We start from the raw sequence: 17,834 nt of genomic DNA, 5'->3' as shown, positions 1-17,834 counted from the left end.
ATGAAGATCAACACACCACCCACACCACCCCCTTGTATCGTCTTTAGCAGCACTTGGGGCCAGGGCTCTCCATAGGGTGCAACGGTGCTCAGATGGTTAACTACCTAGTCTGTTATACAGGAGGTCGTGCGTTCGATTCTAACCCCGATGCCATGTATATTTGGAATTTGCGTGTTCTCCCCGTGGTCGCATGGATTGTGGATTTTTCTCCGGGTGTTCTTCCTTCACATTAAGAATGAATATGCGTTTCGAGTATTTGGCTGCAATACATTTCCACACGATGAGCCACTTCGTGAGCTTTCATTTGTGGCCAGGTTACCTCTGAAAAAGTATTATATCGCTCGGCGAGCCTTATAATTTAACACCTGTTGTATTGCCAGAAAGGTTAAAGTCTATTTTAGCTTTCATAGTTTTGATACCGGCAAGAAAGGTCCCATAGATAATCAGAAGAGTGTGATATCTCATCCTTTCTGTGGTCGACGTCAGAACCAAGCAGCCTGCCCAGGGCATTATGGGTAAGCTGACCCCCCCCCCCCCCCCGTGTATCCACCCCGTGCAGTTCCGAAGGTGCGAGTGAATGGGACAGCACCCTGGCCCCCCTACATATCGACCCGTAACGGCACGGGACACATCGTCTGCCTCAACCGCACGCTCAGGTATGTATGTAAAACCTGATAATTGTTTTTTTACCCTTCTATCTGGCAACAAAACTGACACCTTTTTACAAGGAGTCATGTTTGCATAGACCGCAATACCTGCAGTCATAATGCAAAAAAATACACAACTCTGAAAATGTATGCAGTCCTTGAAGTTGATTGGTCCACACCCGAGACAGCTTTCCTTAGAGCCTAGTCTCATATGGGTTGGACCGTGCACATTATCAGTTATGTTTTTTTTTGCATTATGACTGCAGGTATTGTGGTCTATGCAAACATGACTCCTTGTAAAAAGGTGTCAGTTTTGTTGCCAGATAGAAGGGTAAAAAAAAACAATTATCATATTTTTACTGGCAAATGAGGTTCCAATGGTATGTTGAACCTCTTTCGCACCGTGGGTAAGCCAAGCGTGCCAATCGGAGGTGCGGGAGAAGGACTGTGAACAGATGAATCCCGTCGCTCGTGTCGACCGTGAGTGGGGAATCGAACTCGGGTGTCACCGCGCTAACCGCTGCACCGTTGCTCCCCGCTACGCGCAGCACGACTGCGAACACCTCGCTGGGGTGATCCGCATCGGCATCATCATCGTCGTCGTCACCGGGACCGCCGCTGCACTCTTCAAGCCCGGCAATCGACGCGCCGCCACCGCCGGCCCCGCGAGGGTCATCGCTGCATCGACTTCCATTCCTTGAGACGAACATCGATCTCGACAGTCATTCCTCCGCACACACATCCACACACAGACACACACACACATCCACACATCCACATCCACACAGACCACACATCCACACACACAGATCAAAGATCCTCCGTATAGCCTTAGTAGACTGTAGGGGCTAGTGCTGTTAGCGAGCACCTATGAAGGCCGGAACGGTACACGAGGGGGTGGGTGGCCAGCACCACGCCCGGCCGCCTTTGTCTCCCCAGTGGCGATGTTTACACACCGCACCAGGTACTCATTTGAGGCCGATTCGACCTAGGGGAGGCCCAGGACCGGTTCAGATAATCGTCACTGGGTGTTGACCGTGAGCGGGAATCGAACCCGAGTCGCCAGGTTCATAGCGCAGCGCGCTAACTGCTACACTACCGCTCCCACACACACAAACACACACCCCAAAAACTCACACAAACACATACATACACGCACATACATACACATACATACACATACGCCGCTCAGCTTTCCCTGCAGCACGCTGGCCAATGTCGTCTTTTGAAGGGACTGCAATTCCCCTGTCCGCATTGATCCGGCAACGCAACACAGAGTTAATGGGGGGGTGGGGGGGGGTTCTGCTCCATTTCAGATGAGAAGCCACCTACAGCTCTGCCTGCCTCCGAGTGGCCCCACGTCCTCTTCTACCCCCCCCCCCCCGCGACATTAAACTTGTACCCGTGCGCGCCACGCCGAGATTGGCAAACAATAAAGAGTCCAATCTTGACTTGAAGCTTTCGTGACTGCAGCAATCCCATACTCTTTGGTTCTTTCGGTAAAGTCACTCCTGCGTCAGCAGTTCTCCTGCTGCGTTCGTCTCACCCGACTTGAAACGGAATTGGCCAAACGGTACACTACAGGACCCATCGTGGAAAGATGGTCTCTGGGCGTCAGAGTTCAAAGTGCAGTGCGCGAAACGCTGGGCCACATCTCCCCGCAGAGCGTTAAAACCCTAAGAATGTTATTTGTGTGTCCACTATAGCCTCACCGAGGCACAATAGCCTTCAACTTGAGGGTCCTGCTATGTTGGGACGTTTGGCTAATTAAATCAACGAGTGCCTTGATAAACGCCCATTGGGAGATTTCTTATTTACAACCTCCTCCCATCACTGCCCAATGACCCCAGCCACTTGAAGCCGAGACCTGTCGGATGATATTTCACGCGAATTCCACATCGTCAGGCACGCCCCACAGAGGATACACTTGCCGAGGAGACAATTTACACAGATCTGCATTTAATAACAATCAGGCACGGACATGAATATGAACACACACACACACACCGCCCAAACTCCCGTATTTAAACACTTTACAAGGTGACTGGCAAACTGTGAAGGTTTCAACAAAGCACATCGAGTCGATTTGCGCGTCAACGTCCGTCTGGTCCGCACACACAGACGCGCACACGGACGCACACAGTGGGAACTTGTGCGCGTCGCGAAGCAGGCACGCTTCACCGCGGCTAATCAACCAACGCCGCAAACACCACCACCACCATATTCCACCAGCAAACATCAGCCGCGCGGACCTGCCTGGGGCTCGCCAAAGCGGATCTGTGTCCTGGATACCTGGGACACGCGTGTGTGTGTGCGCGCGCGTGTGTGCACGTGTGTGCTGTTTGTGTGCACAAAGGTAAACAAATAATTTGGGCTACGGCGCTCCTTGTGGAATGTCTCACGACCGTCGGGTTTCCCCGACGGCCGTTTGCGCCACTCGCGGTGTGGCGCAACTACTCTTGGTCACGTACAAATATTTGGCACGGCTTGGAGATGTGTGGGGAGGGGGATGAGGGCGAAAACGTCGCTGTCAACAGGGAGTCGATAAACCCGCTGGGCGCCACCGTGGGTTGACTTTGTCGTAGCCACAAATCAGCTTACCCCCGTAATTAGAGGCCGGTTCACTTTTAAAACACACACGAGCGCCGCGTTGTAAGAAAAACACGTGCGCGTGCAATCTGGCGATGCCGCCCGAGAGAGGTTCGCGACCTTCGCCGTGAGGCTGCCGCTAAGCGGCGGCAAGCGGAGCGCGAGCGTCCGGGATGTGGATCCCTCCTCGACTCTACCTTTGATGGCGGGGTGGGGGGGGGCCTGCATTGGGAACCTCTCGTCGGTGACGGTCGCAGCTCGCAAGGCATCGCCAACATCGGCAGCGGCAGGGGCCACGGCAGCCGAATACGGAAACGTTAAGTGAGAAATACGCAAACCGCCAGGAATGTGACAAAGGCGTGGTCTTGATTCCACGACGTCTATGAGTTGACTTCAAAAGCCTGGACTCGCTTTGACGATCGAGAAAATCTGGGGGGGGGGCTTAATTTCAGCCGGTTCTGTCTGGGACCGGCGGAAAATATTTGGGCGCCCAGCATTGCATCAGGTGCAGGACACCGCGTCTCTCGCTCTCTCTCTCTGTCCGTGGCTACCCGTTTACGCGCCACCTGCTCCGAGTCTGCCTGGTGACGCGGGAAATATTTCGGCGAGTCCTGCTGGGAACAACCGCGCGCAGACACAACATCTTGAAAGGAGTCATCTTGTGCGGCCCCCCTCTTATTGTTACCGCCACCGCCGCACACAATATCTACAAATGTGCACTCCTCGAGCAAGAGCAGCGGCGGCGGCGGCCTGCGCGGAGATCGTCGGCCGATGAAGGCCTCCACCTCCTCGAGCGCCGCGGTAATTTCTCAACTCACCACCGGGAGGCTTTGGGGGACGACTCAAACGCGGCGTCGGGAGAGACGCAGCTGTAATTTACACGTTTACACGCACACACACGTATATATACGAATACAAACTGTATCGATACTCCATGGGTATCTTTCTCCCACACCGCAAGTTCACCTCTCGCGGCCGGCCAAGGCGGAGCTCTCGCCAGTGACTCCGACTCAGAAGGAGCAGAAGGCCTCGGGGGTAGAGGCGGAATTTTGGAATCGTGGAAGGGACGGAGGGGTTAAGAGGGGGTTTTCCGATCTGCAACAGCGTAAATGTTCTGTTTTCTGCGGCGGTTATATTATAGAACGGACAGCAAATAGGGGAAGCTAAACCAGGGCCCAAAATTGTCTATCTCCAGCTGCGTTAAAATCAGGGTCAATTTTAAGCCGGATCTGTCCAGGTCACCGCCGACCTGGACAATGATTTTACCCGCAGGTCGGCCGCAGCGCAGTCGGCGGGCGGCCGCGACCATGGTGGCTACCATTGGTCACGTGTGTTCCCAACTCGAGCCTCTACGAGCGACGCGGAAAATATTCAGCGAGAAACGACGCCCCGATTAGCAACTGTAAAATCCTCCCGCTGCATGAACGTGGCCTGGCTCGGTGGGGTCGTGGCCCACGAAAAGAAACATTGATTTAGAGCGTGCAGGACGATGTGCGATGCTTTTTTTCCCCTCTGTAGTGTCCCCAAGCCTCCTCCTGCAACGCCGGGCAGCTTCTCCCCGCGTCTTCGTCCCAGAGTCGCCGACCCAAAAACCGCGGAATGGACCCACCGTGCGTTCGTACCCAGCGGGAATATTCAGGGGGAAAAGAAAGGCTCCGCCGAGTACCCCCTAGGCCTTCATTGCTGTTTTTTTTTGTACACAAACTCACACCCCCCCCCCGTCACCCTCCGACCAGTTTCTCCAAGCGAAGACCACACACACCGCCACCGCCCACCCACCTTTCCAACCCCACACCCCTCCCCCCACAACACCCCCCCATCCACCCACCCACACACCACACCGCGCTGAAGGCACATCGGTAGATTAATTTACTTTTTGGCAGATTCTCTCCGACGGCAACTCGCTACCCCCACCACCACCACCACCACCTCCTGCTCAAGTAGCAATCCTGGAGTCAAACGGCACGCGTCTCGAGCACGCCCCTCGTCGTGCCCTCGCGAAATTTCCTTTCGTCAATGACGGTAATACTTTAGAGAGTGACTGCACAGAGAGACGCGACGCAGAATGCAAAAAACAAGCGGCTTTCACCTCGCGCTCCACTGCGCTCCCCGTCGCGCCGGCGGAGGCTTCGCTAACGAGACAAAGAGCTCTTCACCCGGCATTGGCTACCCGGCAGGAGGTCACAAAGGTCGGCGACGCCGCGGGGGGACACGGCGGCGCGACCGCAACGCAGCGGCGACGTCGCGCCGCAAGTGGTCACTCGGAGGTCTCTTTTGACGAAACTTCCGGTTCAGTGTGGAGGACGCACGCGGATTTGGGGGGGGGGGGGGGGGCAGTCATGCGCCCACGAGACGAGAGGCCGCGTCGTTAAACAACGTCTCCGCCGACGCCACGCCGATACCCCCCCCCGCGCTCCGCTGCTGCAGCGCCTGCCATGGCGGCGGTCACGGCGCTATCTCACCCTCGAGAGACGGCGAGCGTCGGTTACACCGCGGCGGCGGCGGAGGCGGAGGGGCGGCGTGGGCGAGGGGGGCGGGGGGGGCGAGGGGGGTGGGGGTGGGCGAGAGAGGGAGCGGAGTGTGCCGCCACCACCACCGCCCCGGCAAACCCCTCTCTTCCGTGAACTAACACCGCGGTGCCGGTGCGGCTGGATTCACTGCGACTCCCCCGCCACCGCTGGGGGTGGAGAGGGGTGGAGGGGCGGGGGGCGGCCGCCGCCGCCGCCATCAGCAGGCGCACTTGCTCTTGCCGGCGTCTTTGACCACCGCGACCTTGCCGCCGCTCCCGCCGTTGGCGCCCGAGCCGGTGGTGCCGGGCGGGATCCAGGACTTGTCGACGGAGCGCTCCATGCGCTTCATGATGAGGTCGAGCAGCGCATCCACCGCCTTCGACACGTTCGTGCCCGTCGCCGCGCTCGTCTCGAAGTAGGGCATTCTGTGCCAGGGTCCGGGAGAAAGGGGGGGGGGGGGGTGAGGGGTCAGGGGGGGGGGTCACGGAGACTTGGGGCTATGGCTGTGGTGGCTACTACGTTTCTCGGGTCTCCCACTCCGAGCTACCAGCGAGCCGAGGAATCTTCAGCGAGACATTGAGCCCCCATATCAACGAATAATCGTTGAAGGTGACGTGTCGAGAATGGCAGTGGGCTGAGGTGGCGCTGGAGGGGGGGGGGGGGTCATAGGGTAATGGGGTAGCAAGGTTACGCCGATGGACGGTGCTGACATTTTACAATTCAGGGTGGGGGCTACCTGGCCATCGGTGACCGAAATAAACTATGCACGCGCGTGTCTGCGTCTGCTGCGTGCGTCTGCGTGCGTGCGTACTCGTGCGTGCGGGCAAAGTCCTCCGCCTGCTTGTGCGGAACCACGCGGCGATCCTCCAGGTCCGACTTGTTGCCGCACAGTACGATGTCCGGCTTATCGCAGTACGCGTGCATCTGAAGCTGGGCTGTTCGACGCAACGGGGAGGGTGGGGGTAGAGCACAAACACAAGTTCGTGAGGCCACGTCACTCGTTACACTCAAGACTCACTTATCCAAGGGCTGCAGATTAACCGTTGCTTGCGGGGTAAAATGAAATACATTTTTACTACTAGCTTGTCGAGGGTCGGTGAGTCAGTGCTTAGGTGACCGCGATCACTCCACAAGAAGCCGGACCCGAGAAGCAATAAAAAAAAAAATAGACGACACATTCTACGTCTACGTCCACCGTTCTGCGTAGGTAAACGACATATCTGCTTGTGTAACCTAATTTACGGGCGCTCTGCTTTGATCGTCGTTGTGTTGTATCTGGGCCACCCTTCTCCTGCCCCTCATTACCCTGGGTAACGTAGAAGTGACTGGCATAGGAAGTCATGCGGTGTGCATCACTGCCCGGCCAGGGGTGCTACTTGACAAACATTTCATCCACAATTCCTAGAACCCAGGTCACATCGAATTAAATTTCCTCCACTCTTTCAAGGAATATAAAGCAATTGGAACACAGCGTGCTTGCAACTGGAACATAGCGTGCCTGCCATGGGCTTTGGTGCAAAGAATAATGTTTTACTTAGCATAGGAAGAGGAAGGAATGAAACTGCATCGATGAATCCCCCCACCCCCCTCCTCTGATCTCCCCTCTCTCTTTGCAGCAGCCGAGTGGCCTGGGCCCCTCCAGCACCATCGCCTCCAGTGCAGTTGCACCGCCTGTACACTCAAGAGCCACGCCACGGAGCTCTTATTCAAGAGGTACACCCACGTGGGCCGTGAGTCTCACGAGTTTTATTTTAGGAAGGTTTTGCATTGATGATGGTGGGTCAAATTTTTCATAATAAACCACGTGATTTAATCACCCAGGAAGCCTCGCTGAATCTCAAAAATTATTTTCCAGGAGGATCCTGCTACACTTTGGGATGTTTGGTCAACTTCATTTCAAGCGGGGGGGGGGGGGGGGGGAACCGGAGTGCCCGCAGAAAACCCACCACACGTATGAGAGGGGCATAGCCCCAAAATCTCCACACAAACAGATTTGCCCTTGAACGCACTTGTTGTTCTGCCATAACCTGGCCACAAACACACAACTCAGCGGGAGGCTTTGTGAGCTTTGCAAATCTGCGTCATCTACAAACCCTCGCCTCTAAAGCGGCGGATTAAAAAAAGGTGTGCGCCACCACGGGCCGGCTATGAAAGATCGGAGCTGTGAGTGTTGGTGGACCGGTGCGTGCCGGTGCGTGCCGCGATGGCGGCGCCGCCGACTCACTCATCCAGTTGCGCACGTTGAGGAAGCTCTGCTCACTCGTCAGGTCGAACATGAGCAGGAAGCCCATGGCGTCGCGAAAGAACGCAGTCGTCAGGCTCCGGAACCTGCACGCGGCGAGGACATCGGCTCAGCTGCGTCGCTGCATCCCGGCTCGCGACAACTTCCCGGTCACGATGGGCTCTCCCCACCGACTTAGGCCTAACCCGGTCACACGCCTAGATTCCTTGCCTGGGGAGGCGTGGGGATCCGGGCAGTGAAACCAGGCGAGGGAGGGCTGGTCCCTGGGGGTACACTAGACCTCAACGTCTTTTATATTTAATATATGAAGTTATTCATTACAAACGAGACGTCGCAAGCTGCGCGACCCTCGTGACGATATCAATGTGTGACGTCATCTAATTTAAATGTAATTTACAAGTCACCCAATTTGACGTTGTATTGTTTTACCCCCACTTAGAAGTCGGTTAATCTATTTATAAATTGTTCTACTTCTACACCATCACGGCTTGTTGCTGTACCATACACGAGTAGTGATTCGAGAGCCGTTACATTTGCTGAGCAACTCTACTCGATGTATTCTTCCCAGAAGAGGCGAAAAACCCGACCATTCCAAAATTACCGACATTGATAGATTGTTGCGTCGGAGGACCTGGGAGAAAACCCATGCGTGCGAAGGGGAAACACCATCACGTAGATGGACGAGGTGGAATGAGTATTTTGCTGTAACCACCCTCCTGGCGAGCCGGGGTACATGGCACAATTTATGCGATCCACCGACCCTCGCTGCCGTCTCTACACACAGTGCTGGAATACAGATGTACATCGCCGCAACGGTCCGGCGGTGGTGGCTACGCACGCCTCTAATGACAATGACGACGATAATGACGTCGATGACGCTTGGCGGTGACGATCGCGTCTGCACTATACCTCTCTTGCCCCGCCGTGTCCCACAGCTGCAGGTGAACCCTCTGTCCCCGGCCGGTGATGCCATCGGCGTTTTCGGAGCGGTAGACCTTGCGATTGGCATGGGGAGAGAGAGAGAGAGAGGGCAGAGTGGGGGAGGTCACGGGGCGAGCGTCTCTACCCTACACCCCTGACACGCGTGGCTTAAAAAAACCGCGAACCTTGTGAACGCCGCTCGTAGGGCGATACGCGACTAGAACTTGAGAATGACATTTTTGACTGCTAATTGAAAATAGAGGAAATGCAAGTGTAATTCTAGCTGCTATAAATAAATACTATTAAAATGTCATATGCCAGTTCCTCTCCCGAGTGTCATGCATAATGTGGTTATATTGGATTGCTCATTAGATTTCCATTATAAATAATTCAAGTCGGTTATCGGAGCTTGATCACCCGAATGTGAAATTGCAGTTGTTGCTCTGCATCTACATCAGCCGTACGAAAAGAGAGAAAAGCGGATTATGGCTTTTGATTGACGAGTCGCGTTGATTAAAATTGCCCGTTGTTTGTCCTACCCAGCAGCCCCTGTATAAAAGCCACCCATGCAGCGTCCTTGCGACCGTATCGCCCGGGTACTGCCATCGGGGGAAGGGAAAAAAAAAGCAAGCGGCTAAGCTCGACAGGGCCCTACCCGAGATGAACCCGCCTGAACCGTGCCGACTGGTCACGGCGGCGTGGCGGTGAAGTACGGTCAAGCAACCTCCGGGCGGGGTTTGCAACAACTCACGACGCGCTTCTCCCGGAAGTCGATGCCCACGGTGGTGACGAACTTGCTGTTGAACTTGCCGTCCGTGTAGTTGTAGAGGAGGCTCGTCTTGCCCACGCCCGAGTCTCCGAGCGCCAGCAGCTTGATGAGGAAGTCGTAGTCGCTGTCCGACATGGCTGGGGAGGCACCCCTGCAGCAGCAGCAGCAGCAGCAACAGCACCAGTAACAGCAGCAACAGCAACAGCAGCAGCAGCAACAGCAGCAACAGCGAAGGTGCCGGTCAGTAGGCCCGCAAGCTCGTAGCCGAGCGGGCGACAGAGGCGATTGTAGAGGGCTCGTTCGAATTACGTTATAGGAGGTATTTTTGCACCCCCCCTCCCTCCCAGCCCTCCCCGCCCCCTCACCGGGATGCCAGACCAGAAACCCCCCCCCCCTAATCAGACTGTTCAGGCCAAGTGCTGTAAAGCGAGAAACAATTCAGGCCAACTGTTCTATCTTCCGAAATTAAAAACATCCGTAACAAAAGCGGAGCGAGGTCGAGGGAAGGACAAGAGGCAGCAAGGCAGGGAAAGGCGGGGGGGGGGGGGCTTCTCTCTGTAACCAGTCTATTGCACCTGGCCTAGTGTGCCGGCGCCGGCGGTGGCGGCGTGCCGTGCACAGCAGGCGGCACAAGTCACAATTCTCGTAAACGCCGGCTCGAGGCCGATTAAATTAGCGGCGGCCAGGAACCCAGTCCTGGCGCACGTCCTGATGCAATTAACCGACGGTCGGCCACCGACGCCGTGTAAACCCAGCAGCCGCGTCGATACCCGAGCAGTGACACCGGGGACCACGCACGCACCGCCCACGCACCGCCACGGCGGTTACAGCGGTCCGCTCGTGCCAACGAACTCGTGCCCGCACGGGCTGCACGACGGTGAACAGCAGGGGGCTTCGTGACTCGTCCGGGCTCTACCTCAGCTTAAAAACTAAATATTTCATCGTCTTACGTCCGAAGCAACCCCCCCCGCCCCCGCCGGCACCCACGCCGGCCGGTGCTGCTGCCGTGCAGGGTTCTGGCGAAGGCCACCCCGCGTGTGATTGTTACTCGTTACAAAGTTGCACCTCGGATTTGCCAAACAAAAACCAGCGAAGCGGAACTCTGTATTTCACCAGGCACGGCGCCCCCCCCCCCCCCCCGAGCTGTACAACTCACTCTCGGAAACGACCTGGCTGGCACAAATGACAGCTCAACGAAGCGGCTTGTTGTCACGTGGGAATTGATCGCAGACAGATACTCTCAACGCATGTTTCTAAAACGTGGAGGGAAAAAAAAAGAGTATCCGTTTGTAGAGCAGTTTCACCATCCCACGTGTCCGACAACGGCCCGCAGAAGGAGATACCAAAGAACTGATTTCGAGGTTATCTCAAGTGACCTCTTGTCCACAACAGAAGGCAGCACTCTGGCATCCACCCGGCTACAGAGTAATGGTTGCTGCCTCCTTGACGCAAATAAATGACAGGTTTGTGTAGGAGGCATATGAAGATCATGGTTCATAGGCAAGGCAGATTTCCCCCCGTCTCACAACCTTCAGTCATTCCCTCGCTCGCTCACTCCTCGCTCGCTTAGTCTCTCACTCCCCTCGCTCCCTTTCCCACTCACTCATTTTCCCCTCCCTCAATTACTCCTGCCTTTGCTTGCTCCCTTACTCACTCATTCCCTCCCTCCGTTGCTCAGTCACTCACTCACCCCACCCTAGCTTGTGCTCGCTCGCTCACTCTCTCCCACCCACCCTCCCTCCCTCACGCTCCCTTCTCTCCCTCGCTCGCGGGAAGTGGAGGATCAAAGGTTGACATGACAAACACTCCCCACATGCGCCGCGCGTAACCGTGCGATCGTAACCTCTCCCGATGTAATCACCGGAGCGCCGCCAATGACCAGGTGAGTAGGGTTTTACCGCCTTTACCAAGCTCTCGCCCCGAAAGCAAACACCGCAATCGCATTATTATTATTAGTCGAACGTCTTAATGCATTTCGCTTTTTAGAGAGGGAGAGGGGAGGGGACGGCACTCTGTTTTTTGTACCGTGGGATCAATTTGCCCGTAGGAGCTACACAAGCGGCTTCAGTGGGCAGTGCCCACGGGCCATTAGCCGTCGACCAACATTGCCCCGCGTCTCCCACGGCCGCTCTTATGCCGCGGCAACGCGCAGAGGCCCGTGTATCCCGGGCTGCTCCACTGCGTGGGACTGAACTCTAGACTTAAACCTTTTTTTTTTTTTACCAGGTAAGGCCCAATGAAGGCACATAGCTCTTTTTCACAAGCGACATGGCCACAATTGATAGCCCGACGAAGTGGCTTATCACGTCGAAATTTCTAGCAGACAAAATACTCCAAAACGCACATCGATTCTAAAATGCGACGTGGAAAAACTGGAAAAACCCGGTTTAAAATCTACACGCCCATGGGGCGAGAGACCCACACAAACTCCAAATATACAGGGGTCAGGGTCAGGGTCGAACCCACGACCTCCTGCATACCAGGCGAGGTAGTTAGCACCCCCCCCACCAACCACGCCACCCCCTTGAAAATTATAGCGGCCATTCGCCGAGCTCCTGCCACTGCGGTCCCCACCGCTTGACTTTCCAAAGATCAACAACTCCATCACGCTCGCCAACATCGCTGCCCGTTCCGCAACCGAGCCACATTCTCGAAAACGGCCGGCGGATAATTACCCCTCAAAACGACACCCCCGTGTGCATTGTTCGGATACTTTGCGCGATCGTTGCCGCTTGAGGGTTTTGTGCGCCACGGCAAGAGATTGCGAGCGAGGCGGACCCACGCCACCCACTCCCAGAAATGGCAAGCTCTCTTTGTCCATCTTTAGGTATTTTCGTGTATCTGTGTGGCCCCGCTCGCTGCAGTCCCATTGGCCGTTCCGCGATCACAAGACGTGAGGTGTCGGACACTTTAAAGGTGTGGGGGGTAAGGTGCAGGTGTGGATTTTCTTTCCCGGGACGGTCGCACGCCAAAAGCGATTAAGGACCAATTAAGATTTAGAGGCGATTTGTCAATCTTTATTGCACAACGGTAGAAATGCTCGTGAAATACCACGGCGTTAAGACGCGATCGGACGAACCGGCCTTCGACCAGACCGGGACGGCGGATGGGGGGGGGGGTGCGTCTTATCTCGCGGAGGCGTCAAACCATTGTCGCCTTCCATAAATAAGCCGCGTTTGTCCAAAATTGGGGATAATTACCGTGAAAAATGTTCACCCCCCGCGCACGCGTTTGAAAGGCAAAAAGGCGCAGCCCTGCAATTACTTGCTCGCGCCACCGCTGGCGGAAGGGCCCACTAGAGGGATGTCTAGAGAACCCTCCTGTCGGGTAGTATCGCGAACTCTTCCGCACTGGTAACGTGTCGTGCATCCGTCTTACGCAACGCAAAGCGCACCGTCGTTTCAACCGCCGCACCGAGAGATGGAACCGGTGGGCCCCTTTCGGATTGCAAGCCCGGTGCGACAACCATTGCAACGCGGGCAAGCAACGTCCTGCCATTTGTGTTAAACCGAACGGCGATTTTTGAAGCGTCGAACCATTGGGGTTGCTCGATTTTGTTTAACTTCGCCTAATCGAAGCTGCCAGTTCAATGACGCTGTGGGTGAGGCAAGTGTGACCCTTGGCCTCCTCCAGGCCACGTCCATGGCTAATACTCCCTCTCAGCGCCGGCGCCACGTCGCACGCTTAAAGAAATAAAGCAGCATCATCATCATCAAGCGCTACGGCGAAGAGCTCGCAATGTACGTGTGTATGTTGAACTTCCTTCGTACCTTTCGATTTAAAGCTTTCGTGACTGCAGGGATTCATCTTCTTGGTTCTTTCGGTAAAGTCACGTAGAAGGGAAATAATAAAATAATACAAATAAAACATAATAAAATAAAATTCTCACGACGTTTCGGCAGCTTGCGTTGTGTCTCTTCTCACTCTACTCCTGATTCACACAAGCTCCTACCTCGCCCCGCTCATCTCACTCCATGTTCTTTGTCAATGTCCATACGTCATAGCATACGTCAAACGTATGTCCGTAAGTTACAAGCAAAAACAAACATTTTAGACTTCCATGGGATATGCCCGTGTACGCGTTGAGGCCAATCCTCGGGTCGGAGGGCCGTGCAGTCATGCGATGGTGACATGAAGCCCCAGGGGCCAGCAGGAAAACCCCCAAAAAAACCGTGAAGGATTGTCCCTAAAATTAAACTATGTCACATGTTCACAAACGCACTCTTCACTTTGCTTCAAAACCACACGCTGCTCCGACCACGCAGCGCGCCGCTTTGTGCGACAGCAATTCGATTTCATGCGCAGTTCCATTTGGAATGCACGCACGGCGCATTTAATCAAAGGTCTCTGATTTGGCACGGCAGGCCCTGCCGACGCAACGCATCGCACGCGGTTTCTGTCTTCGAAATAAAATTGTTTGGTGGTAAAAAAAAGAACAGCGGTCGCGCGGGGGCCGCGACTGATTTTCACAATTTGTCGGTTGGTCAACAATCGTCGTAATCATTGCCAATTCTTACATTTCCATGCAGGAGCGGGGGAAGTGGAATGTCACAATTACAGAGACATCGTGGCCATGGAGGCACGGGGAGGGAGGTCAAATCGGCCGTTCTCAGAACACTGAAAGAGACACGGCCGAGATTCCTGAGTTCCATTCCAGGTTTCAGCCACTCACGATTCAAACTGAACCGGCTTCCCAAGTCTCGCAGAGTGGATGGTGACAGATTGGTCTCCAATTAATCTACCAAAATCAAAATCTCGTTTAGTTTGTGCTTTCACTTGATTTGGGCTAAATTCCAGTTCTCAGAGTGAATTAAAATTAATATTGACACTTGGGAAACGCTCTTTGCAGGACTGTTTCTCTGCACAGGGTGATGCACTGCTCTCTGGGCACGCGGAATGCAAATATCCCACCGGTGGAAAAGGGGGGGGGGGGGGTAAATAAAAAAACTAAAATTGGATAACGCAACAAGGAACGTGATAATGTTTTCGTTGTTAAAAATCCCACAAAGGAGGGCTTTACATCATTTCAAGATTCCATACACAAGGTGTGGTCTCCAATTTGCAATTCCCAGCAGGGAATGCATTACACTTCAAAAATACCAGCAGATACGGCGCTGCCCGTTAACGTTATGGACCCACGTGAAGTGTTAAAACGTGAGCTCATCGCGGCGAGCTGGTGGCTCCGGGCGTCAAGAGCTCCGAACAGGCGCGGGACCAAATCCGGGATCCAAATCCGGGATCCAAATCCGGGATCCAAATCCGGGATCCAAATCCGGGATCCAAATCCGGGATCCAAATCCAGGATCCAAATCCAGGATCCATCCGACCCCTCCCCCCCCCCGATTAAACCGTGCTCTCGCGTGTGGTGCGAGTGGATGGTCTCGGCTCCGGCAGGTGACAAGTCAAACATATCGGTTTGATCTTCTTGGTTCTTTCGGTAAAGTCACGTAGAAGGGAAATAATACAATAATAAAAATAAAACATAATAAAATAACATTCCCTTCTACGTGACTTTACCGAAAGAACCAAGAAGATGAATCCCTGCAGTCACGAAAGCTTTAAATCGATATCGGTTTGACTACCAAGCTGCCAAGTGATTAGCAAGGCGCAAAGATAAAGTGCCGCCCCCACCGCCCCGTTGTGCGAAACCGGAGGTCACTTGACGAATTCTCTTCTAAGTAGTTCTGCGATATCTCGTTCAGCAGGCCGTTTCTCTCACATGGGGGGAGGGGGTGATGCAGAGTGCTTTGGACAGCGTTCCGAATGGTCGCTTCCTCTCGTCACGACGCCGACGGCAAATCGGATAAAAATTGGGGGGGCACAATAGAAAACATCTGGGCTGATCTGCCAACACAGCACCGCAGCCCCCGAAGGCTTTTTAAGCAGCTGCGCTCAGAAATCAAGTCACCCACTTCCGATAATAGGGTTTTCCCCTTTTTTCTGGCAACAAAACAGGTGTTAAGATGTTAAAACATCAACGGAAACCTTTTACAAGGAATCATGTCTGCATTAACCACAATACTTGTGGTCAGAATGCAAACAAAAAACACTGATAATATATCCATTGTCCTTGAAACTGATTGGTCTACACCAGAGACAGCTACTTCCGTTTAGCACGTTTGGCTACGTACTGATGCGAAAGACGTTCACTACACACACACATACACAAACAGAAACGCGCTCATCCTAACATATACACACACACTTACTCAAAGACAAAACACACACACCCATCACATGTACAGAATCCTGTTCACCATTGGCGTTTGTCTGTATGAAAGTACAAGACTAACAGGAAAACTCAGAAACATTCTTGGATTATAAATTCGAGAGGGAGGTCAGAAATCTATCGATGCGGATCAAAATAATGTCCATCTCACACCGATTCTGGGGATTGGCGGTGTGTCTTGCGAGTGGTAACACCTGGGTCTGTTCCATGACCTCCTGCAGGGGAACCTTTGGCACTTCACGTGATCTGAAGGTGCACCTAGCCTGGCACAAGGGACATCACTGCCACTTAGTGGCGAAGAGTGACCGTTGTTGCTCTTGGGCACACATCAGCACTGGGGAGACAAAGGTGGTCGGGCGTGGTGCTGGCCACCCACCCCGTCGTGCAGAATACGGCATCGCATGCTTTCGGATGCGCTTCTGCGGCCGTCTGGAACGCTCTTCCGTCCGAGAATGGGAAGCCATCGGAGCTATACATTTTTTTATCCAGATTCAAAACTAATTTCTTTAGAACTGCCTTTTTTGTTTGGACTGTCGTCCTTTTCCCGCACCTCCGATTAGTGCGGTTGGCTACGTACGGCGCGAAAGAGGTTTCATACCGGCTCGTGAACAGCTCCTGCCCCAACAGTCTGTTAAGGCTGTAGGGGGAGGGTGGGGGAGGTTCTGTTGGCAGGAGGCTGGAGCGGTGAAGGGGGTGGCTCACAAGCGAGCGAGGCCTGTTGAGACACCCAGACCGCGCCCTGCGCCGACGACATTCCTGGCGTGAAAACAACCTAATAATAAAACACGTTCCATAGCCAGTGTTGACTCGGGTAGAGCGTGGTGGCATTTCATTGGTGGGTCAATGGGTTGGACACGTGTGTGTGCGTGCGTGCACGCGCGGATATAACGAGTGTTTAGGCTGCGATGTGCCCTGTGCATTTGGCAATTCAGCGGGAACAGCAGGAGCAATGGATTCTTGAGTCTATCCGTGCGGCACTTTTGAGTGTTACCCACACGCATGGAGGGCGGGTTTTTTTTTTTTCCCTCCGTGTGCTCCGGTTTTCCTTCCAAAACGACAAACGTTCGTTAATGATGGAAGCGGTTAATCACCGGAATTCTTCAGGGTTCTCCTGATGGAAGACGCCTGGAGTTCAGCCAAGGAGGCTCCCCCCCCCCCTACAACGGATGAGATTGACACTGCGTCCCGGACGCGTTTTCGGTGTCGCACAGTGTGCCGTTCGGCAAAGACGTTTCACCGCCGGCCCAAACTTCAGATAGGTTCCTGGAAGAAGCAACCTGTCTTATGGAGCAAAACGTGCCGATCAGTTTACTCTCCAACACACCGCTGCGCTTAAGTAGTAACTAATCGGCACGTTCTGTTTACGTGACAAACCTTGCCAATTGGCTGCGCCGGGGTGGTGGCGGGTTTAACGACACATTTATATTTACGCGATCTAACCCGGAAAAAATAAATCTTTACTCAGGATGTTGGTCGTGAAAGGCCTACTACTGCATGTTAAACAAAACAACAAAAACACGGAGAGAAGTATACATCACGACTGTGGAAACCTACACGGAAATGAATGACATTATCATTATAATCGCGGTGACTCCCTAGGGGAGCATCCTGCGAGGAGGGAGGGAGGGAGGAGGAGGAACGCGTCGTAAAAACGCAACGACTTCATTGAACGCTCAGCCTTTTTACAAGCGGGTTTAGTACATCGGACACCTTCTTCGCAGAATTCACGGCGTGGTGGAGCCGTGAAGCGAAACTGCCAAGAGGCGCACTGTAAAATTTACGACAAAGCGACAGGCCAAGGTAAAGTGACAGGAGGTACGCGGGTGGCATTTTCACGGTCGACCGCTTTTAGCTGTTGGCCTGAATGTGTGCTAAAAAAATCACCACCAGCAACAAGATAACTTTAAATTATAAATATATCTCCCCC

At 54.1% G+C, this 17,834-nt stretch overlaps 1 protein-coding gene across 3 annotated transcripts in view; it reads right to left on the bottom strand.

The window, feature by feature from the left end:
- Positions 1-5,773: 5,773 nt before the first annotated feature.
- The window catches only part of RAB27A (RAB27A, member RAS oncogene family), a 29,423-nt gene continuing 17,362 nt past the window's right edge, over positions 5,774-17,834 (bottom strand). For all 3 annotated transcript variants that reach the window (XM_078612587.1, XM_078612586.1, XM_078612589.1), the window contains 5 exons: positions 9,661-9,829; positions 8,898-8,983; positions 7,971-8,074; positions 6,558-6,681; positions 5,774-6,171 (listed from right to left, as the gene is read on the bottom strand). In XM_078612587.1, the coding sequence (XP_078468713.1) occupies positions 5,964-6,171; positions 6,558-6,681; positions 7,971-8,074; positions 8,898-8,983; positions 9,661-9,813 (675 nt within the window). In that variant the 5' untranslated portion in view covers positions 9,814-9,829 and the 3' untranslated portion in view covers positions 5,774-5,963. The remainder of the gene's footprint in view (positions 6,172-6,557; positions 6,682-7,970; positions 8,075-8,897; positions 8,984-9,660; positions 9,830-17,834) is intronic.

This window comes from Lampetra planeri, chromosome 39, assembly GCF_965212315.1.
Source record: "Lampetra planeri chromosome 39, kcLamPlan1.2.h2, whole genome shotgun sequence".
Lineage (NCBI taxonomy): Eukaryota > Metazoa > Chordata > Hyperoartia > Petromyzontiformes > Petromyzontidae > Lampetra > Lampetra planeri.
The sequence above is the reverse complement of the archived record's forward strand: the minus strand, read 5'-3'. Positions and strand labels throughout refer to the sequence as shown.